We start from the raw sequence: 24,963 nt of genomic DNA, 5'->3' as shown, positions 1-24,963 counted from the left end.
TGAGAAATCGGTTGGAAACTTTTCTCATGTCAGCACGTTGCCACCAGTGCCAACCCTGTGTGAATGCTCTGAAAAGCTAATCATTTGCATATCACACCATCTTCTTCCTGTCGGTTTAATTTCTCCTCTGTAGCACGTCATCTTCGTGGTGAAGCAATTTTAATGGCCAGTAGTAAACATATTATAGATATTTGCGACTTGAAAAGGTTTTTGGAACCAAATGTTCCATTAGGTCCATTAGGGACATTCCAACTCTTCGAAAGCTGCCCAAATGGACTGTTTGTTATGTGATTGTGAAAGTGAATGCGCGAAGAAACAACCACAGACAAGCCAAGGCGACCAAATGGATGTAATGATGGACATGGAGCGTCGAGCATTGGACAGTGGAGTAGAGGAAGCAAGTGATTTGGAGTAATGACAATCCAATGAAAGGCTTTGGATCAGTGTAGCGCCAGCATTGAAGCATGGTGGAGGTGGTCTTATAGTTTGGGGCTGTCTTTCGTGATTAGTGAGTGGTGTTCTTATGGACTTAAGAAAACGCTAAATGCGGATGCATATGAACACATCCTACAACACTGTGTAGTAGGAACTACAGAGGAACAGTATAGAGAAGGTGAATGAATGTATAAGCATGACAGTGCACCCTGTATTGAAGGAGCATCTTCGAGGCAATGGTTGGTGGACAAAAGCATCCCTGAAACAGGATGGCCTGCCCACAGTCCCAACCTGCACGCAGGGGAACATCTTTGGGACAAGTTAGAACGTCGACTTAGCTCCAGACCTCCTTTAAGTTTCTAGTAATCTTTAAACTAGATTGCAGGAACTCCATGCTAAGAAACAGTGTCCTTTCACGGAATGAGCACACTACATGCAACAAGACATACTACTGTTCAGAACAGTGCGGTGGGCGAGGCAGGTGACGTCGCAATCTGCTGCAACAGCAACCTGTTACTCCAGCGGCCGCAAAACAGTGGCCAGCGTAGCCATAAATATTGGACGATACGCAGCTAATTATGAGAGATTTCACAAACACGTGTGTCTACACTCTCTGGAGTAGAAACACTCATTGAAACTGCTAGTGGCTTTTCCCCTACGGCGAATATCTGCTGTACCCTTACGGCGGTGCTTCCGCAACTGGTTTCCAAGGCAATATGTCGTAATGTATGAGTAAGGCAGAAGTTGTACATCATACGCTAACACGAAACGTACTCTGTTTTCCGTTTGGAAGCCCAGATTTGGGGTTTCCTGACGGAAGCAGTGTAGGGAGTGATCGTCAACTACCGGCAGTTCGAGCGTGGCAATTTAAGAACAATATCGGGCACAATAGCTCAAAAACGGCTCTGAGCACTATGGGACTTAACTTCTGAGGTCTTCAGTCCGCTAGAACTTAGAATTACTTAAACCTAACTAACCTAAGGACATCACGCACATCCAAGCCCGAGGCAGGATGCGAACCTGCGACCGCAGCGGTCGCTCGGTTCCAGACTGTAGCGCCTAGAACTGCTCGGCCACTCCGGCCGGCGGGCACAATAGCTGTGACATTGCATTGCATGACAAAAGTGTAAAACGCTGACCTGTTATTGTAAGGTAAAGTCGTTAGTCCGAAAACGGTTGGACAAGGCATCCTCAACAAACAAACAAAATGAGCCACATATGTTACAGAAAGGGCACGAGAGAGAGAGAGAGAGAGAGAGAGAGAGAGAGAGAGAGAGAGAGAGAGAGGGGGGGGGGGGAGGGTAATTTATCTTAGGCAAACTACAGATGTCTTACACGTTGATGCCTGTAATCCTATAATTAAAATGCGCTACTTGTAGCAGTTAAAACACTTCAAAGTGGAAGACAAATTGATACAAGAAAAAAGTTTTAAACATACGGAGAAGCACTCTGTCAATGTTCTGATGCACATCAAAATCACTGACTCAAATAACGTGTAAGTGAGACATAATAAATCCTCTGTGGTGAGCCATGTACCGTTTACCGAAGAGAAACAAAGGGTATATAAAAGTATATAAATGTGCACGATGAAAGTAACATCAACGTAATGGGCAACGGAACTCAATAATCATTTATACAATCTGCTCAGAAAACGGCGGAAAAGAGAGATTCCCTGTCGAAAGACGTAACAAACAAAAATTTACAAATATGAGCGTCGCTCCATTAATGAATATGCTAAAGTTTTCCTAATTAGCAAACTTTATTTCCTATTCTGGGCCAATTAGTCTTGCTTATTTTTACCTACTCTCCTGTTTCTTCGGCCACCAACATAATAGCGAGACACATCTTTTACATAAGATTTCCATGCCATTTCGTACACTAAAACAACGCGCTGTCGTGAAACTAGTAATTTAGAAAACAAATTTGCTAAATTATCCGCAGTTTTATGCTTAATTTCTGCAGTGTCTCTACTCCCTTACTGCGAATCATTACAATTTTAACATTGAAGAGTCTGTTAACATATGTTTATAGTGCCAACTTTGAAAGTAAGTGTTTCCGCTTGAGTCATCCTCTGAAGTTTCTAAAAGCTACCAGTCAGTCAGTTTAAAGACCGTTTTTGTTAACAATTTTCCTCGTCATAGTAGCTGGCAAACGATAGTTTTTTCAATGTGTCCCTAGAAAGCAGTTTGTCGCATTGTCAGTGATGCAGTCCTTTTAAATTACATTCAGAAACAAGCCGAAGGCTTGAAACAAACCGCTGCTGAATAGAGCACAAAAATGAATGTTTAATAATAATGACCGTCATCATCATAATCACACACGACATCCATTGCTGGACGCTGCAGGAACAGAGATTTATTTATTGACTGCGTACGTATACCAGATGCTGATAGTTTATTGTTTTATACGTAACTGTGGCTATGTACCAGACTACCGAGCGGAACGGCGCAGTAAGGAAAAGCAGGAGATTTGAAAACTACTTGTGAATAACCAGATTTCGGTTTTTGGTCGTTTCTGTAATTGGCTTAAGAAATAAGGATACTTCCTCTGAATGGACACGGCCAGTTTACTTTCCCCAGACTTTTCCTATCCTAGCGTGCTCTCCGTTTCTAATGACTTCGTCGTCTACGGGTCGTTAAACGTTGGTCATACTTCGTTTTCTTCTTTCCATTATCCTTACTGTCCTGTCGATTGCAAATGTCAAAATAAGTTGCCGAGTGAAAAAATATCAACAAACATATTAATAAAACACTGCTCTTCTGCTCAATGATTAATATAAATAGCAAGTTTGAGCGTATGTTGCTAGTGTGTAAATCGTCTTAGCGAGAGGGTAATATGTAGAAGCCGATGTTGCACATATAATCGTCGAAATGTTAGGGGGAGAAACGGAAGGTGGAAAAAGATGTAGATCTTTTCAGTAGCTGTTTCCCCACAGCTTGGACATACCTTCGCCCAAAATAGGAATTTATCACACCCAGCTTTTTGTAAATCTTGGTTGTTGCTACACAACAGTTTCGACTGTAACTGGTCATCATCAGCACAAGAAGTTCCTCAATTACGTTGTCAGCAGATACATGCAACGTGTTCCATCGCACAACACATAAAAAAATGCGAAGTGAACGACAGAATTCAATACACGGACTGTATGCCTAGAATACACACAGCGTTTAAGTATTGTGTACTGAGTTCTGCTGGTCAATTCGTGTTTCTGGCGTTATGTAGACTGATATGCGATGTCATGTATATACTCGCATGGATAATGAAATTGAAAAGCTTCTTACGCCTGATTACGACTTGAAGCAATAGGAACTGGTAGTAATAATAAAATTATGTGATAAATATACTCGCGTATTAAAAACAATCACTGCCCGTTGCAGGCAATTATTTTGTCGTAGTTGCATTATTGGGGGCGTCGGTTTACCTGAGCGAGGAGAAGCGCATGTTGCCGGCAGGTCAGCGGGGCGTGGCTGGTGGTGTGGTGACCCGGTCCTCGGCGGGAGCACGTGCCACTCTCAGCGTGTGTGGCGCGGAACGTCCACTGTGGGTCGTGTCGGACGCAGAGGGGCGGTCCCCAGCGCCAACAGAAAGCGACGGCCGGTCCGGATTAGGTACTTCTGGCCGGGAGAAAAGGAAAAGAAAAAAAAAAGCTCTCGCAGGCGAGGACAAAAGACGGATAGCTGGCCTTCCGCACGAAATCTCGAAAGCAGAAGGAAGGAACCGCGGAAGAAAGGGCAATAAATCTCGTCAAGCTAGGCCAAAACCTCTTGCGAGGGGATGCGGAGAGACGGGGTGTCCGGTAGCGCGGTAAGTCCTGAAGGCGACGTGGGACGTACGCTGTCCGCGGGAGCGGAGTCTACCAAGCAGCAAGAGACGACTATGCGGACTTGTGATGTTGACGGCGCGGAGTACGCGACGCGACTGCCGGGAAGACGCGCGCGCGGCGACAGAAGACGCGCGGACGCCCGCCGCGCCGCCCTCGGCCGGAGGGGCAACTACAGCCACCCCGGTGGCGCGACTCCACTGGACATCTCGCGAGCTTCGGATGCAGGGAAGGTCGGTCGGGCCAAACCTGAGGCCACAGTATTCCATTTATTCCTCTGGACTGCGTAATCACGCCTGTGCAATGGTTAAGACACGGGACACGGGTTTGGTAGAATATGGGGGTGAGTTTTATTTGCGGTCACGCTTCAGGTCACAGCTAATAAATTCCTTTTACTGTACAGAAGTTCCGCCTCCTATACAAACAACTTTTTTCATATAAGCCCAACCATGTTTCAGCATCTTTGTGCCATGTTCAGTGAGATGTTCATTCAAAACAGCAAAATGTGAACGCGTTTTCACTGATTCTTATGAAAATAAACTCTAGAATACTGAATGGAGAAAAAAAAAGCTACATCTTTTCTAAACCATCGTAAATTTTTCTACTCCGTATGTTATTCAAAGGACGTCATAATTTATAGATTACTCACTTTATAATTATAATTATGTTTCCAATGCCATGTCCTATTCAAAATACACTGATGAGCCAAAGAAACTGGTACACCTGCCTAATATTGTGTAGGGCCTCCTCGAACACGGCAGAAGTGCCGCAACACGACGTGGCATGGACTCGACTAATGTCTGAAGTAGTGCTGGGGGAACTGACATCATGAATCCCGGAGAGCTGTCCATAAATCCGGAAGAGTACGACGGGATGGAGCTCTCTTCTGAACAGCACGTTGCAAGGCATCCCAGATATGCTCAATAATGTCTATGTGTGGGGAGTATGGTGGCCAGCAGAAGGTGGTTAAACTCAGAAGAGTGTTCCTAGAGCCACTCCGTAGCAATTATGGACGCGCAGGGTTGTCGCATTGTCCTCCTGGAATAGCCCTTGCTCGTCGGAATGCACAATGAAAATGAGGATGTAGCTGATCAGACAGGATGCTTACGTATGTGTCACCTGTCAGATTCGTATCTAGACGTATCAGGTGTTCCATAACACACTAATTGCACACGCGCCACAGTATTAGAGAGCATCCACCAGCGTGAACAGTCCTCTGCTGACAAGCAGGGCCCATGAATTCATGAGGTTCTCCCCATACCTGTACACGTCCATCCTCTCGATACAATTTGAAACGAGACTCGTCCGACCAGGCAACATCTTCGCCGTCATCAACAGTCCAACGTCGGTTTTGACGGGCCCAGGCGAGGCTTAAGGCTTTGGGTCGTGCAGTCATCAAGCGTACAAAGAGTTTGTCTTCGGCTCCGAAAGCACATATCGATGATGTTTCGTTGAATGGTTCGCACTCTGACACTTGTTGATGGCCCAGCTTTGAAATCTGCGGCAATTTGCGGAAGGGTTCCGCCCGGTTGATCAATTCTCTTCAGACGTCGTGTGTTCCGTTCTTGCAGGATCTTTTTCTGGCCGCAGCGATGTTGGGGATTTGATGTTTTACCGGATACCTGATATTCACGGTATACTCGTGAAATGGTCGTACGGAAAAATCCCCTCTACATCGCTACGTCGGAGATGCTGTGTCCCACCGCTTGTGCGCCGACTACAACACCACGTTCAAACTCACTTAAATCTTGATAACCTGTCATTGCAGAAGCAGTAACCGATCTAACAACGGCACCAGACGCTTGTTGTCATACACAGGCATTGCCGACCACAGCGCCGTCTTTTGCCTGTTTACATACCTGTGTCTCTGTATTTGAATATGCATACCTACACCAGTTTCTTTGGCGCTTCATTGTAGTAACATATTACTTCTGTAAGGAAGCTCGTCAAAGGATGACTGTCACCACGAGGCATTTGTCATTTGTGGCTGAACTGGTGCTGATGGTTCGCTGCCACCTTATGATGTAGATTCTCCATAGCCCAAAGGTAGGTGTGGTGAAGGTTGACGATACTGCTCCTCGTACAAGGTAGACTCATCTGTCACTGGATGGATGACGGATATTTCAACATCATGGTGGTCTTTGGTACGGAAGCAAGTTCGTAGGTAAAGGCTAGTGTCCACTACTAAGTAACTTTTGCAAGGACTTGCTGAAGAGTTTGCATTAGAACTAAACTTGCGCAAGCTTACTTCTGCAAGTCGCTTGGGCAAACTAATTCCAGGCCTTTACTGCAAGTGCTTGCAAAAGTGTTTTTACAAGAGTCGCGCCATGAAGTAGGGAAGTGGAAGTTTACAGCGTTGTGTTTGGAAACCAGAGCGACCGTTAGCGCTATTGCATTGTTCTCACTTTTATTGAAGAAAAATCGCAATGAAAAATAAAAAGTTAAGAACAAAGTAAATGTTTGTGAGAATAAATGGATACTCAGACGTACACATTTCAGTTAACAGTAAAAATTATTGAGTGTACTACAATTATATTACCTCGCTCCGAGAATGTTGTTCACAAGTTTCGAACATATCTTGTCAATTGTACATTTAATATTCGAAAACAGAGCAAAATCATGACGAGAGCTGTATCACCAAGTCTTAAACAATCTCTCTCTCTCTCTCTCTCTCTCTCTTCTCTCTCTCTCTCTCTCTCTCTCTCTCTCTCTCTCTCTCTCACACACACACACACACACACTCTCTCTCTCTCTCTCTCTCTCTCTCTCTCTCTCTCTCTCTCCTCTCTCTCTCTCACTTTGTCTTCTTTTCACAGACACATGCAAACTCTCTGTCTCTTTCTCTCTGAGAAATTCAAATCAACCACCAATGACATCTTCAACTGTTTCACTGTCTGCCATCTTGGTTTCAAACGTTCTACTGTTCCACTGTCCGTCATCTTGTTCAATTGGCTCTGAGCACTATGGTACTGAGCATCTGATGTCATCAGTCCCCTAGAACTTAGAACTACTTAAACCTAACTAACCTAAGGACGTCACACACATCCATGCCCGAGGCAGGATTCGAACCTGCAACCGTAGCGGTCACGCGGTTCCGGACAGAAGCGCCTAGAACCGCTCGGCCACTCTGGCCGGCCGTCATCTTGTTATCACAGCTGATAGACAGTGAAAATGACAACTCAAATCACTGAACTTGGCAACGAGGAAGATGACGAAAAAAGAAACCGTAAGTGAAACACAATGTAAATAGACACACACACACACACACACACACACACACACACACACACACACACACAGTCTTTCACATAAATTATTAATCTCAGGCAAAGCCACAAAATTTAAAAAACCGTATTTTTTGCGTAAATTTTTTGCCTACTTTAAGTTGTATAGAGTTGCAGGTGACGAATTGTAAAGGAAAACAGACACTATAAAAACATAGTACAGCAGAAAAACCATACCATGTTGTAAGAAATTATGAATACACCATTTTATGTGCTCCTCAAAAGCCTGTAATTAAGATTTAGAAACTAATATTTGTATGTATGTAAACAGTGAAGAACATTCCTTACGTTTAACAGCCATAATAATAAAAACAACCCACTGATGCTGCTGCAACTGTAGTGAAACACGTCTGCTGGGACAAAACAAAATAGTGTTTTGCTAAAGGCGGACCCCACTCAAAAACATATTTTATTAATATTCATAACTTTTGATATAGGTGTGATGAATTTATTTTTGCACTAACATTAAGAAAAGTAGCTAAAATTTAAAGACGTCGGTACTGCCATTCTACTTCCCCTTCTGGTGACACAAATTAATCGATAAATTCCTCTCGCATTGCCTTGGCTGATGATGACCAATTACACAGGCCGAGTCACGAGGAGAGTTACATGCTTTGAGGTGTGACAGTGTTATAGATTCTGAGAACATATGCCCTGTTCTTAACAGTTTCCTAGGAAATTACAGAAAAAAGAATGGGGAAGAGGAAAAATGTAGGTGACAATAATGAAATATTGTCGTTTAATGTTGTATCTGTGTGTATTTCCTCACAAAAGATGTTCAAAAAGTCCACCGTTACCTGCAATGGATTTTACAGCTGTGTTGCTGAACTGAGATCATTTGCACGGCACGTTACATTCCGCGTATTCTGTTCACTGATTAGTCAACATCTTCTCGCAACGGTATCAACAACACTCCGACGGGCATATGACAACGTGCATGCTGCTGTGGGAACAAATTGTCAACGACGTGTCTCATTGAGCCTGAGGTGAGGTATTATCGATGACCATTTCACCGGTACAGTTGTTTTCGATAACCGTCTTAATAGAGTACGGCATCTTCATTTCCTTCAAAATGCGTTACCAGAATACTTGGAGGAATTCCTTTCGCAACAAGACGTGAGCACCAACACCATTATGGCCACCGACCTATTATCGATACAAACCCGTCCAGGCGATAATAGCGTCAGCTGGCGAGGAATAACTCCTAGTCAGACATACGCACGGTGCATGTAGTATCGGTGAGCGTGCTGTCCGTGTGTAGAATGGGGAACGCGAGCTATCTATCTGAGTTTGACCGTGGGCGGATTGTGATGGCCCGAAGGCTGGGCACGAGCATTTCGGAAACTGCATGACTTGTCCGGTGTTCGAGGAGTGATTTGGTGAGTGTCACCAACACGCAGCGAAACCAAGGTGAAACCACGCCCAAAAAACGTCTTGGGGTTGGGCGGCCACCCCTCATTATACATGTCGGATATCGAAAGCTGGGCAGATTGAAAAAACACGGACAGGCGACCAACTGTGCCCGAACTTACATCAGACTTTAATGCGCTACGGTCGCAGGTTCGAATCCTGCCTCGGGCATGGATGTGTGTGATGTCCTTCGGTTAGTTAGGTTTAGGTTGTTCTAAGTTCTAGTGGACTGATGACCTTAGAAGTTAAGTCCCATAGTGCTCAGAGCCATTTGAACCATTTGAACCAATTCTGACAATAACATCTTTTGATAGTCTGTGCAGCCGACGACCCATTCGTGCGTCAATGTTAACACCATGACAGCGACAACTGCGACTGAAGTGGGCGTGTGACCATCGCCACTGGACGTTGGCGCACTGGCAGAGAGTTGAATGGTGAGACGAATCTCGATACCGTCTTCGTGATGCCGATGGGAGGGCGCGAATCCGCCGTCTTCGAGGGGAACAGCTCCTTGACACCTGCACTATGGGACGGAGACAAGCTGGCGGGGACTCCATTATGCTCTGGGGAACACTGGCTGCGCACTACCTACACCTGTTCATGGTGGTTATGTTTCCCGACGGCAGTGGCATTTTCAACAAGATAATGTGCCACGTGACAACGTTAGGAGTATGATGGAGTTACGTAAGTCCGCAGGCTTTCGTGGCCGTTGTCACTGAAGTTAAAATCTGGGTTATTAGGCCGAGTCTTGTTCCATTTTACATAGTGAAAAGTTAGTCAAAGTCGACAAATCTAATGAACTCGTCTTGTGTTCTACTTAACTCTCGCTTACATTATCGAGCACATCGTTCAATGAAGTCGTGTTTTCTTAAATCTCGCTTCCATTATCGAGCGCAATGTCGGCACATAATCCGCTGCATCTTAAGCCCTGGTGTGCATTGTTCATGAACAGCTGAAAGATTACCTTAAATCTTACATCCACTGTAAGTATCGGTCAGAATGCGGAAAACACCGTAGCGCAACAGCAGCGTTAATCAAAGTCACTGACGGGATAATGTATGGGTTAGACAGCCATGACAAGACCATGTTAACAGTGCTTAATTTCTTCTAGGCTTACGATACATCACCCAAACGGTATAAGACTATCACTTTACATTCGGTCAGAAAGAGATGTCAACGAGACGACTATGCTTCTGGAGTCGTGCAGAGTTCATTTCTTGGTCCATTGATTTTCTGACCACACATTAATGATACTTCATCTGTGCCGAATTCTTGTAACAAACTCCAAGTGACGACATCCAGTAGCATCCAAGAGCCTGCCATACCAATATTGCTGCTGCAGTATCAGGTATGAATGACGAATTTTTTTCAGTACCACAATGAACTCAAAACCTGGGTCTTAAACTAAACTTTAAGATGTCACAAGTAGTCCTTAAATCCCACCTATAGCTTACCAGAGAACACATTCGTGAAACAGTGCTTCCATTACTTCTTAATGGCGTCCAGTCACTTCACCAAAAAAGAGCAAAACATATCTATGTAATCTTGGATGAGCATCTGAATTTGTAAGTACAAACTGAAATGTTGAGGAAACCTCTTATCCAAATGACACTGAAAAATTTAGAAAAATAGTTTCACCTCACATTAAACAAACAAAAAAAAGATCGATTCTTCAGTGCTTCAAATATTTACTACTGTGATGTAAGTCAACGAGACGACTCGAGATAGCTATGAATGGCTGCATAAGATCCGTGTGACGTTCTGTGCTTTCTATGCTCAAATAGGCTATATGCAACCATATAGTTGATGTGATTGACTCTTTGTAGGTTTGTTGATCACTGGTGTCATTAACTCCTCTTTTCACATCATAAAATACTTATCATCATTCCATAACAGTAATACCACATGGGATACATTCGGTGTCTTGGCTGTACCTTCGCAATCTTACTCCAACCCCTTCTCCATTTAAACCATTCGATCCTGATAGTATTGCCCTGTAACCTGCGTCTTGTTCAAAACAACTCTGCTTGAAAGAGGTGATTAAAGCTTAATGAGTTATCATCGACGTAGTTTACCTCTCCTCATATAACAGCTGTTTTCTTTCCAACAGGGAAGCATTATTCCTGCCAGGATGTAAATTTTCCATGCTTTTATAATCCCTTTCTATTTCTGTTTTCGTCATCCGTTTCATCTACTAGCCTTCCATATTATTTTTAGCGATTCTTCTTACCAGTCTTCAACATACTGATTCCTTCTGTGCTGATGCCTTACACATCTGTTAGACGTCATTACTTACATTCGACAAGAACATAACGAGGAAATTGCTTACCACGTTGTTAACAAGACTGATATTTCTTGAACTCTATATACTCATCACTAAGTGTACTATTATTTTTATTTTTATTATTACTATTATTATTTTATTATTATTACTATTACAACTACAACAACTATTATTATCATCATTGTATATTTTTCATGTACTATATGTCTTGTAATATGAGTTACTAATGATATCTGGCAAGATGCAAGAAGTTAAAGATCCTAATCGTGCCAGATGCGATAAATGGATAGATAAATAACTTCCATCTACGACGAGAAAATTGGTATAAAGGAAGTGAAAGATATAAAAAAGTTAAGTTTGTTTAAAGAATGTGAGGAATTAATATCGCGTGAATCCAGATGTAAGTGTAGATGCAGATTTCCGGTGCTGTTTATCTTGTACGTCTAAGACACAGTGAAGGGGAAAAAGATAAAATGAACAAAAGCGCGGTCGCAGGTTCGAATCCTGCCTCGGGCATGGATATGTGTGATGTCCTTAGGTTAGTTAGGTTTAAGTAGTTCTAAGTTCTAGGAGACTGATGACCTCAGATGTTAAGTGCCGAAGTGCTCAGAGCCATTTAAACCAGTTTTGAACAAATGCGCAAGTAAAGAGTATATCTATGCTAAGATTCCTAGGCGAGATAGCCGGTCAAGTGTAAGAAAGGAAGGGTTGAATAGAAACGGCAGGTGACTCAATACAGAATGTAGATTGACGACAGAGAACTGAAGACGGTGATCAGTAGAAGTGAAGAGAACAACAGCAATTATTTATTTTTATTTTATTTTATGCATTTATTTTACCTGGCAAGATTAGGGCCTTCAGGCCCTCTCTTACACCTAACCAGGCATACAGAACATTATGGACGTACCACGTGTTATACAGTATTAATATTAAAGAAAAAATTGAGATTATAACAGTAGTACATGGATAATTATAATAATCAAAAAATAATTATAACAATCAATATTAATAATAATAATAATAACATTACTGACTATGTATATGAAAGTAAACATATTTTTCTTTGAGGTTTGCTGATGAAAGTGTAATTCTGTCAGAGACAGCAAAGGACCTGGTAGAGCAGTTGAACGGAATGGACAGTGTCTTGAAAGGAGGATATAAGATGAACATCAACAAAAGCAAAACGAGGATAATGGAATGTAGTCGAATTAAGTCGGGTGATGCTAAGAGAATTAGATTAGGAAATGAGACACTTAAAATAGTAAAGGAGTTTTTCTATTTGGGGAGCAAAATAACTGATGATGGTTGAAGTAGAGAGGATATAAAATGTAGACTGGCAATGGCAAGGAAAGCGTTTCTGCAGAAGAGAAATTTGTTAACATCGAGTATAGATTTAAATGTTAGGAAGTCGTTTCTGAAAGAATTTGCATGGAGTGTAGCCATGTACGGAAGTGAAACGTGGACGATAAATAGTTTAGACAAGAAGCGAATAGCAGCTTTCGAAATGTGGTGCTACAAAAGAATGCTGAAGATTAGGTGGGTAGATCACATAACTAATGAGGATTTATTGAATAGAATTGGAGAGAAGAGAAGCTTGTGGCACAACTTGTCGAGACGAAGGAATCGGTTGGTAGGACATGTTCTGAGACATCGAAGGATCACCAATTTAGTACTGGAGGGCAGCGTGGAGGGTAAAAATCGTAGAGGGAGACCAAGAGATGAATACAATAAGCAGATTCAGAAGGATGTAGGCTGCAGCAGGTACTGGGAGATGAAGAAGCTTGCACAGGATAGAGTATCATGGAGAGCTGCATCAAACCAGTCTCAGGACTGAAGACCACAACAACAACAACATGAATGTCAGTCCTATTGCTAGTTGGGGATTTTCTCGTTATGTTCTTGCTGCTTGTGAGTTATTCACATCGAGCAGAGACATAAGAAGATAGAATGGGGTGAAAGAGATATAGAAGAGGTAGCTAGGTTAGAGGAAGAGAAATAGAATGGTAAAATTCGAAGCTATGATAGAGAGGAGAAAGAAAGAGACGAGAGGGGCACAACAATGTTGGCTATACCGTCCCTAATATGTAAGTTTTGAGTTCCCTCTTGAATGTTGAGGGTTCTGGATAAGACGCAGATCACAGGGGAGCGCGTTCCATAGTCGTACGGCTGATATGGAGAATGACACGGAGAAAGATTTTGTGTTCTGTAAAGGCACAGCCAAGATGCTATACGTATCCGATCTGCTATTGCGGTTGTGGAATGATGATGGGTGTTTAATGCGAGAAGATAAGTATTGGGGGAACCAGTGACTAAGAAATCGATGAAGTAAGCACATCGTGTGGAGATCGCGTACCTTATGTGGGAGTATCCAACCTAGCTGGGAGTATGACGGACTGATATGATCATACAATCGTATATTGCACACGTATCTAACGCAAGCATTCATCAACAGCTAGAGGCATCTCGAATTTTCACTATTTGTGCCGTATTGAACTACATCAGAGAAGCAAACATTAGCAAGACTAGTGTTTGGACTAATTTGCTCTGAGCACTATGGGGCTTAACTTCTGAGGTCATCAATCCCGTCGGCCGGAGTGGCCGAGCGGTTCTAGTCGCTACAGTCCGGAACCACGCGACCGCTACGGTCGCAGGTTCGAATCCTGCCTCGGGCATGGATGTGTGTGAAGTCCTTAGGTTAGTTAGGTTTAAATAGTTCTAAGTTCTAAGGGATTGATAACCACAGCAGTTAAGTCCCATAGTGCTCAGAGCCATTTTGTCATCAGTCCCCTAGAGCTTGTTGTTGTTGTGGTCTTTAGTCCTGAGACTGGTTTGATGCAGCTCTCCATGATACTCTATCCTGTGCAAGCTTATTCAGTGTATTCATCTCTTGGTCTCCCTCTACAATTTTTACCTTCCACGCTGCCCTCCAATACTAAATTGGTGATCCATTGATGCCTCAGAACATGTCCTACCAACCAATCCCTTCTACTAGTCAAGTTGTGCCACAAGCTTCTCTTCTCCCTAGTCCTATTCAATACTTCCTCATTAGTTATGTGATATACCCATCTAATCTTCAGCATTCTTCTGTAGCCCCACATTTCGAAAGCTGCTATTCTCTTCTTGTCTAAACTATGTATCGTCCATGTTTCACTTCCATACATGGCTACACACCATACAAATATTTTCAGAAACGACTTCCTGACACTTAACTCTATACTCCATGTTAACAAATTACTCTTCTTCAGAAACGCTTTCCTTGCCATTGCCAGTCTACATTTTATATCCTCTCTACTTCGACCATCATCAGTTATTTTGCTCCACAAATAGCAAAACTCCTTTACTATTTTAAGTGCCTCATTTCCTAATCTAATTCTCTTAGCATCACCCGACTTAATTCGACTACATTCCATTATCCTCGTTTTGCTTTTGTTGATGTTCATCTTAAATCCTCCTTTCAAGATATTATCCATTCCATTCAACTGCTCTTCCAAGTCCTTTGCTGTGCCTGACAGAATTACAATGTCATCAGAAAACCTCAAAGTTTTAATTTCTTCTCCATGGATTTTAATACCTACTCTGAATTTTTCTTTTGTTTCGTTCACTGCTTGCTCAATATAGAGATTGAAAAATATCGGGGAGAGGCTACAACCCTGTCTCACTTCTTCCCAACCACTGCTTCCCTTTCATGTACCTCGACTCTTATAACTGCCATCTTGTTTCTGTACAAATTGTAAATAGCTTCTCGCTCCCTATATTGTACCCCTGCCACCTTCAGAATTTGAAAGAGAGTATTCCAGTCAACACTGTCAAAACCTTTATCTAAGTCTACAAATGCTAGAAACGTAGGTTTGCCTTTCCTTAATCTAGCTTCTAAGTCGTAGGGTCAGTATTACCTCACGTGTTCCGCTATTTCTACGGAATCCAAACTGATTTTCGCCGAGGTCGGGTTCTACTAGTTTTTCCATTCGTCTGTGAATAATCTGTGTCAGTATTTTGCAGCCGTGACTTATTAAACTGTTAGTTCTGTAATTTTCACATCTGTCAACACCTACTTTCTTTGGGATTGTAATTATTATATTCTTCTTGAAGTCTGATGATATTTCGCCGGTCTCACACATCTTGCTCACCAGATGGTAGAGTTTTGTCAGGACTGGCTCTCCCAAGGCTGTCAGTAGTTCTAATGGAATGTTGTCTGCTCCCGGGGCCTGGTTTAGACTTAGAACTTACAACTACTTAAAACTTACTAACCTAAGGACATCACACACATTCATGCCCGACGCAGGATTCTAACCTACGGTTCCAGACTGAAGCGCCTAGAACCGCTCGGACACACCGGCCGGCGGCAATTAGCTGAATTAGCCCCTGTCTGCCACTGTCCATATGACTTACTACGCGTGCAAGCCTCATTGAACCGAGTGTCCGGTTGCAAGGCCACTTCCAGAAGTAGCCTCCACAAGATAGTGGAAACAGATTCTTGTATTTTCCTGCAAGTGTTTGCCAGTTTCTGGAAGCTTTCTCAACCTTGCGTAAGTTTTGTGTGTTCAGCACAGGTACGGGAACGCCAGTGTCGAAAATGGGAATGGTGCAAAGACAGAAGAGCCGTAATGAATGTACTCCTGCGACCACAAAACATTTGCCGGATGAGTCAGGAGCAAAGGTACATGCTTTGAGGGATGAGAGAATTGTTGATCGTGAACAAAAAGTACTTAAAATGCAAACCATATCAGGCTTACAGCTGTATGAAAATCACGGGCGTCAGTCTTGCTGAAAGTAGATCTACACGCTCATCAGCTGGAACATTATAGCCACCTACCTAATATTCGATTGAGCCGTGGTGCGCCTTTTCTGGCCACCAACTCTTTGGCTCGACACTATCGATTACCCGGCTGTACTGGGATATTTTCCCCTGTTGTGATCTCACGGGTGTTTTGGGCTCGCGGCAGTTGGTGTTGGACTCGCTACGGGACGCAAGGACGCGCTTGGGTGGACGAAAGACGAAAACACGCGTGCTCGGGCAGCAGCGGCACGCCGGGACTACCTCGTAAGGCGGTCTCGAGTTTGTGGTGGATCTGATGTCAACTCCGGGCGTAGTTCGTCGCATTGCCTTGGTGCCTGTTTTCTCGGTGAGTCCCATCCTGGAGACCATCTCGAACAACGCTCCCTATCGAAGGTGTAAGTGATTTCTGTGCCTTCTTTCCCTGAACCATTGGCGTTCCAGCGAGTCTACTTGTTGCTTGGTTGCCCTAATGTACGCACTGTTGAAGTAGGAGCGGACGGCAAAGTGTGTGGCAGCATGGAGACCAGCAATTACCGATTCCTTTAAAAAATCCGCTGGTTGCATTACTATTATGAAGCTATTAGCACGAAGGTGTGTGTTATATTTCTTGGCTTTTTGGGACAGTATCCAGTTTATGTATTGTCTGTATGAGATTTTCAGTGTGTTTTGATTGCCATGAAGTCGACGTCCCTTGTATATTGCTGTAAAATTTGAGTCACTTATATAAGTGCATTTATTTGAAAACACTCACTCACTTAGCAGTAAGGACTCGTATTTTGTAAAGCTAGTTATCCATTCGTAGTTCCCTTACATACGTGTATTTATTTGAATGCACTCACTCAGTATTAGAGCAATTGCTTCCTCATTTATATTGTTATTTATTGATTTCTTAACTTATCTTAGTTAATGTTTGGTTACTGTTTGCCGTGTCTTCTGCGGTGTGTTTGTGTTCCAGTTTTCCGCGAGTTGGGGTGTGTGGGAGCGGCGCCACGCCCCGCTTCGGTGCACAGAGGCTGTGACGTGCCGTCTAGTGGGCAGTGACTCCCGGGTGGGCCCCGGCTGGTCTGCTGCTTCAGGCATTTTAAGTCAAGTCAACATTTGCCCAGGGCTGTCTGGCGTCACTGCCCGTTTGGTAAACTTTAAAGTGTTTCATGTATATTTAAAAAAATTAAATTGCTTGCGAATAAATTGTATCAATTGGTAACGTTTAAATCACCTCCAGATTGTAATTTATTGTTCCTTTAACTATTGAAATCTTTGTGGCTCATCTCTTTAAGTTAGTCTTGGCAATTATAATTCGCTGCCTTGCTTAATTTTGTTATTGTCTTAAAGATGGCCGCGTGTTGATTGTCTCTTAGCTATTTTATAAATATTGTCTTGAATAAATTGTTAATTTATTGTTTTGGTAGTTGTGTTTAAGGAGTGACATCTTCCATGCTAAGTGTACCCCTCATCCCGACTTCCTGAGTGTAACACTTCTGACACTAAATGTAACTGGGTTTTCTCTTTTGATGCTAGTCAATTGTCAGGATGAGCATTACTGCAAATGGCATTTGATTCTAAAGCATTATGTCAAGGTCAAAAACACTAAAATAGTTACTTTTTCTCTCTTAACATGTGGGCAGGGTGGGTTCTACCGTGTCTCGGTTATGACGTAGAATGAAACAGCATTTTTACATAAGATACCTTTTATTGAAAATGTTGCACAACTGTTTTCTTACTGTATATAAGAGGTGGCTCGTTTAGCTATTGCGAGCGAAGTCGTGCATCGGACGGTGGTACCTCGGATGTGGCGTCCCAGCGTTTCTCTTGTCTAAGCGGCCGCGTGTGTCAGTGTTGTGCGTCGGCCAGCGGAGCGGCGCGGCGGGGGAAGGCCACTGTCCTGGACTCGAACAACGGACTCCCGCTTGCCAGTCTTCGGCTGTCAGATCTTCATCCCAGCTCATAGGTGGCTGCTGATGTGAGGCCGTCTCCTTCCCGCCCTCACGAGTCACCCGGGTACGTAAACGTAGGTCTTCAAATACCTTTTACTTCTGTCTTCTGGCGGCGAGGCTGCGGCTTGCTATTCCATCACAGCGGCGGACTTGGTGCTTCTGTGTACGATGTATTCTCTCCATGCAAGACGGTCTTCGGCTCCAAAACTCAACTGAAAACTACTCTTCTTGGGCCCACTGCGTCTCGCGCATTTATTCACTTCAGTTCACTGGAGGTGAACGACTTTACGGTCATTGCCTCTTCTGTCACGTTGAAAAGCTTCTCGAAGAATCTTCTTATCGTCGGTCATTGGCTCTTGGAATGTAGGCGAGGGCCTGTGATCACATGTGACAATTGAGAAACACGACAGCCGGTCGGGCGATGCCCTGACCGCTGAATCGACAGCGTCCGCTTATGTGGGGAGGGCGATGGCTTCTTCTAAACTTGCTGACTTCATGGCCATTGGCTCTTCTGTCACTGCTGCTCTGCCCGCTGTTTGCCAGTGTGTAATTCTTCTAAATTAAACTAAGTTTTTCATTTATTTTCTAATTTCTACTTCACTTCACATTGATTTCACTAATTTATTTACCTGTCTTAAGTACCACTCAACACTGAGTCGATCTGTCTACCTTTGGCAAGGGTAACAGAGGTGAGGCAATGAGGCCTTGGTAGATCGCTGGATGGAGTTGGCACCACATCTGAACACACAATTCACCTAACTCCCCTAGAGGTGGGCGATGAGCGTCGACGCCACGTTTAAATACATACCAGATGTGTTCGATCGGGGTTCAGATCTGATGAGTTGGGTGGCCAGCACATCAACTGGAACTCACCACTCTGTTCCTAGAACAACTCCATCACAGAAGTTAAAATCTTCTGGGTTATTAGGCCGCGTCATATTTCTTCTAAAATGATCTACGTTTCGACCCGTCGGCTGGGATCTTCTTCAGGATCTTCTGGTGTTCTCTACTGCTACCAGTAGGTATACTTAGTGCGTCCGAGGACGGAGCTAATGTAGATAGGCAACCTGGATCACAAGCTCAGACAACTGTACCGAGGGGTGGATCACGGGGTCCCGGGTTCGATTACTGGCCTGGTGGAGGATTTTCTCCACCCGGGGAATAGATGTTTGTGTTGTACTCATCCTTTCATCATCATTCTGGAAAATTGCGAGACAGGACTGTGAACAGATTGCCCTACTTGTGTGAAGTTACCCAGTTCCATTCAAATTCAATAATAATTCAATTCAGTTCAAAAACTAGAAGCCCTACAAGCTTGCTAGTGCAGCTGTACAAAATTAACAAAATTGCCTTCCGACATCACAGTTTATACAATGTAACCCACCCTGCAGTAAAATCGAAACCTAGGAGCTCACTTCTCTTAAGTTTTAGATGGCGGGAAAGTTCTTCTAAGATTAGAATGGTGAGAAATTCACTTATCCTAAGTTTAACATTATGGTAAACCGTCTGGCTGTCGGGACTAGAACATTTGTTCTAACCTAAAAACTGTATAGTTCGCTGGTGCAACATGCATGGTTGTAAAACACTTGTCACTGTTGTGTATAGTATGATAAGATTGGGAGAGGTGTGCACTGACATTTTTTTTTAAATTCCATACTGTTCCTTGCCAAAGGATCATACTAGTGGCATTATATCACGCCAAGTCTATCAACCACCTAATCTGCACAGAGCTGGTTCCGCTCAGAGAGGCCCCAATACGCTGGTGACTCTATGTTCAGCAGATCGGTGGCAGACTGCGTGTTCAGGGGCCTAGTGAACACTACGCGTAAGGGTGCGACAGGAGGCAACATAACGTACGACATCGGATGGTATATGGTATCCAACAAACAGGCTAGAGCCAGTCTGTACCTGGAGTTTGGAGTCAGGCAAACACCTACTGTGTTCTACAGGTAGTGAACCCCTACTACTGTTGGCAACGTTATTTTGCACTTGATAGCTGTACGAAGTCGTATCGTGCTGAATGCTGAAACACTTCAGTTACTGCAATTGTACCCAATGCTCAGCGATCTCGCCCACTGTAATTACTTCGCTATGTACATCTCGAGCTTGTTGGGACATACAGTACTTTCCAGCGCCCCACTAAAGAGGTGCTTACACAGATGTATTCCTAAGGCCTTAAACACACCTCAGTTTTTAGAATGAGCGACACGCTATCTGGCTGCACAAACTGACGTGACCGTTACAGCCGCGAATCTATAGATGATCGATATTACATGCCTCAGCAGGTGGACATTCTTTTCATGAAATATTGATGCTAAAGTTTACAGAACATGCAGTTGTGACAATGATTAAACACAATCCTACAACCCTTAGTCTCATATTTTAAAGTATAATCAGCTGGATAGCACTGCACAAATTCGTTGGAGACTTAGTCTGTACTCATGCAGCGAAGCCCTATGCTGGCCTGACCCCTGTGAATGTATTTACCCATTAAAACGCCCTGACATGCTATTATCCTTTACAGTTGCCTATAGCAGCCGTGGCCCTGGTAAAGTTTGAAAGGAGTGCAGTGATATTTCTGCTTCCCAATATTTTTGCGATGACAGTTCTCTGAGAATGATAACAATATGATGATCTAGACAACAGTTTCTTCATCTACTACAACATAAATATAGCACAATGTGCTTTCTATTGATGCAATCAGACGAGTGGAAGGTATGAAAGTAAATCGCAAGTGTGTTGACATTCTCATCGTGAAACCGTAATGCATATGTTTACAGAAAAACTGATTTGCGAAATGCAGAATAATGATTCACATCTCACTTAATGACCTCTGAGACATGAGAAATCTTGACTCAAATGGAAGCATACATTCGTTTTCCTCTTACTTTAGGGTTTGTTAAATATTACACAAAGTCTAATGACGAATCCCTACTTTCATGGACTTCTCTTTGAGCAGTGGAATATTGTCAGTATGCTTCACTGTCTCTGTGCTTAGAACTGTCACCGGCAGATGGCCAACAGCCCTAATTCCTCTAGCACAATTGGGCTATTCTGAATTGTCCACAGGTTTTTGAATTTCCCTCCATTTTGTACATAGGGCTATTGGCCTATGTCGTGGATGGGGAACTGAGAGGGGAAAAGGCTGGCGGCAGTGAATTACCTTCAAGAAAGATCGTGGAGGGAGGGGGAAATATGGCAACAATGCAGAGTGCATTGCAAAGCCCACTGCATACCTACTGTCTGAATTTCGCGCCATTATATACTCAGGACAATTGGCAACAAGTCTGCCGTGATGTCTGAGTGTATGGAGGGTGTTGGTCATTTAAACTTTGACTACTAGAGGACTTTATTTTTGGCATAAACCTTTGTGCACTTTTGTCAAGAAGGGCAAAGGATGTTATATAATTTCTCCTGAACCTCCAGCACTAGAGAGCAAGTCAATGTGCGAAAGCTTTTCGCTAACCCAAAGCTGACTGAGGCGTGAAGCGTATGGCGAAGAGGCCAGACACACGTCAGACCACCTGTAAACGCTCGGTTGCCCTGGTAACCATTATGTTACTCTCATATTTGTAGACCAAAGCGGTGCTTGAAAATTTGTACCAAGGCCGGGAATCGCACCCGGGACTCCTGCTACCTGGGCAGGTGCGTTAGCCACTAGGCCACCTTGGCACAGCGGTTACCACAACTGCACGGATTACCCTGGCACGCCTCCCACCTCAATACAAATTCCCACAGCCGCCCCAGTCTACTTTAAATTTCCCCTTACACAAGAACAGAACGGCCGACGCTTGCCATGTTCTGGAATAGCACCTCAGCATCAAACATAAAGGTAGGATCCAGCCTGGAAGCCAAGTGCAGGTACTCAACAAATGAAATGACACAGTTTCAGAGAGTTTACTGGCCTCGCCCAGATATGATTTTATGTATAAAGACTGAAGTGGTGGGCGAAAATTTGTACCAAGGCCAGGAATCGAATCGGGGACCCCTGTTTACTGGGCATGTGCGTTAGCCACTAAGCCAGCTTGGTCGTAGTGGTTCACACAACTACACTGATTACCCTGGCATGCCGCTCTCCTCGGCCCCAGTCTCTGAATTGTGTCATTTCATTTGTATAACTGCTTGCACCTGGGTTTCAGACTGGATCACGCACTCACGTTCGATGCTGAGGTTCGATTCCACAACATGGGGAACCTCAGCAATTATGTTCGTGTGCACAGGGGAATGTACATCTACGTCTATATTTACATGGTTACTCTGCAATTCACACGTAACTGCCTGGCAGATAGTTCGCCGAACCATTTTCATGATACTTCTCTACCATTCCACTCTCGAACGGTGCGTGGGAAAAAGGAACACCTAAATCTTTTCGTTCGAGCTCTGATTTATTTTATTATGATGATCATTTCTGCCTACATTCGGAAGAGAAAGCTGGTGAAATTTCGTAAATAGATCTCGCCGAAAAGAAAACCGCCTTTGGTTCAGTGACTGCCACGCCAACTTTGGCTCAGAAGGGGGTAAATTATGCTGTCACAAAAATCTTTGATCAGTTACCTAATAGCATCAAGTGTCTGACAGACAGCCATATAACATTTAAAAGGACATTAAAAGAATTTCTTAATAGCAACTCCTTCTACTCAATAGATGAATTTTTGGATATAGTAAGTGGGTAATTTTGAGTGTCATGTAATATTTTGTCTAATTTAATATCTTGTATAGACACGTTTTATTAACCTGACACGTTCCACATTATTACGAAGTGTCGTATTCATGATCTCTATGGAACAAGTATTAATCTAATCTGATCTAACTAGCGTATCATATCAGTGGCACTCTCACCCCTATTGCGCGATAACACGAAACGAGCTGCCCTTCTTTGCACTTTTTCGATGCACTCCGTGAACCCTACCTGGTAAGGATCCCACACCGCGCAGCAATATTCCAGCAGAGGACGGACTAGTGTGATGTAGGCTGTCTCTTTAGTCGGTTTTTCGCATCTTCTAAGTGTTCTGACAACAAAGCGCAGTCTTCGTTTCGCCTTCCCCAAAATATTATCTATGTTGACTTTGTAATTGGAATTGATGGTCTGATGATTTTACTATACCGTAAATTGCAGCGTCATCTGCAAACAATCTAAAGGTGCTGCTCAGATTGTCACCTAGGTTGTTTATGTAAATGAGGAACAGCAGAGGGCCTATGACACTACCTTGCGGGACGCCAGATATCACTTCAGTTCTACTCGACCGTCTATCACTACGAACTGTGACCTCTCTGAGAGGACATCATGAATTCAGTCACACAACTGAGACTACACTCTATATGTACGCAATTTGATTAATAGTCGCTTGTGAGAAACGGCATCAAAAGCCTTCTGGAAATCTAGGAATATGGAATAGATCTGAGATCCCTGGTCGACAGCACTCATTACTTCATGGGAATAAAGAGCACAAAAACGATATTTTCTGAATCCGTGTTGGTTATGTATCAATAAGTCATTTTCTTCAATGAGATCCATAATGTTCGACTACAGTATATGCTCCAAAATCCTACTGCAATTTGAGGTCTCTGATACGGTTCTGTAATTCTATGGGTTACTCCTATTTCCTTTCTTGAATACTGGCGTGACCTGTGCTACATTCCAGTCTTTAAGGACAGACCTTTCGTCAAGTGAGCGGTTGTATGTGATTGCTAAGAAAGACGCTATTGTTTCTGCATACTCTGAAAGGAACCTGATTGGTATACCATCTGGTTCAGAAGACTTAAAGTAGACAGGGGCGGCAGTGAGAACTTGGATCGAGGAGGGAATCATGCCACGGTAATCAGTGAAGATGTGTGAACTGAACTGCTGTGCCAAGGTGGCTTAGTGGCTACGGCACCTCCCTATATTTAGGATACCCGGTTTCGATTCCATACCTTGGCACAAATTTTCACTCGCCGCTCCAGTCAATATACTTAAAATCATATCTGTATGAGAGCAGTAAAGTCTCTGAAATTTTGTCATTTCATTTGCACTGTCTCACTAATGGAAACTGGAGAAGGGAAGGTACTGGTTGCCTGGGCCACGTTGCCGTGCACCTTCATTTCATAGGAGGTTAGCTGCCGTGCTACTGCCTCCCTAGGTTTCTCACGTTAATTGTCTTGTGTGCAGTGAATGTAGAGAAGGCCCAACCTTGTACTAGTACTTACGTAACGCTTTAAAGTGAGGACATCATTACTTCCTTGCAGTGTCTTTCGTTTTCCAAAGATGAAATTTTAAAGAACATCAGCATTACACCTTCTTCAGATAGATATATTCGAAACATGTGCGCCGTCCGATGTGGCCGTGCGGTTCTAGGCGCTTCAGTCCGGAACAGCGCTGCTGCTACGGTCGCAGGTTCGAATCCTGCTCGGGCATGGATGTTTGTGATGTCCTTAAGTTAGCTAGGTTTAAGTAGTTTTAAGTCTAGGGGACTGATGACTTCAGATGTTAGTGCCACAGTGCTTATACCCATTTGAAACATTTTTGAAACACGTGCATTCCAAACCTCATGTATGAGCCACACAAATGGTTACTTGCTAGCTCTATGAAAGGAAAATTATTCTGCTGGCCATGTTTGCTCTTAAGCGTAAGAAAATCTGTGTACGTATGGTCCACTGAGGGTTTCGACACTCTGAAGAACGTGTTTAGAGGTTTGGCAAAGCGTAGTTTTGAAGTTCATCTAAATAGTAATATTACATTTCAAAAACTATCCAAACAAGTGTTTAGTATTTCAGAGCTACTTCAGGAACATTACAATCAGATAAAAATCAGACGCAATAGACATCATCAGAATTCTAATTGATGTCACAAGCTTTTTGTATAAGCAGCAGATAGGTTTCAGAGGTTATGATGAGACAGAAGGTTCCCTGAACCACGAAAATTTCAGAGCCCTTTTTTAACTTATGCTAAACAAAAATGAAAATCTGATAGCACACTGGAATAAAATGGACTTCTTCTGGCGATTCTCGAAAACTGTTCAAAACGAACTGGTTGCATGTGT

At 43.4% G+C, this 24,963-nt stretch overlaps 1 protein-coding gene across 1 annotated transcript in view; it reads right to left on the bottom strand.

Annotated features, from left to right (window-relative positions):
* LOC126335190 (uncharacterized) overlaps positions 1-4,358 on the bottom strand; it is a 412,008-nt gene extending 407,650 nt beyond the window's left edge. Inside the window, exon 1 of the mRNA XM_049998189.1 lies at positions 3,857-4,358. Within this exon, the coding sequence (XP_049854146.1) occupies positions 3,857-3,876 (20 nt within the window). The 5' untranslated portion in view covers positions 3,877-4,358. The remainder of the gene's footprint in view (positions 1-3,856) is intronic.
* Positions 4,359-24,963: the final 20,605 nt, after the last annotated feature.

This window comes from Schistocerca gregaria, chromosome 2 (assembly GCF_023897955.1).
Source record: "Schistocerca gregaria isolate iqSchGreg1 chromosome 2, iqSchGreg1.2, whole genome shotgun sequence".
NCBI classification, from domain to species: Eukaryota; Metazoa; Arthropoda; class Insecta; order Orthoptera; family Acrididae; genus Schistocerca; species Schistocerca gregaria.
Note: the sequence above shows the minus strand (reverse complement) of the source record. Positions and strands in the feature narration are given on the sequence as shown.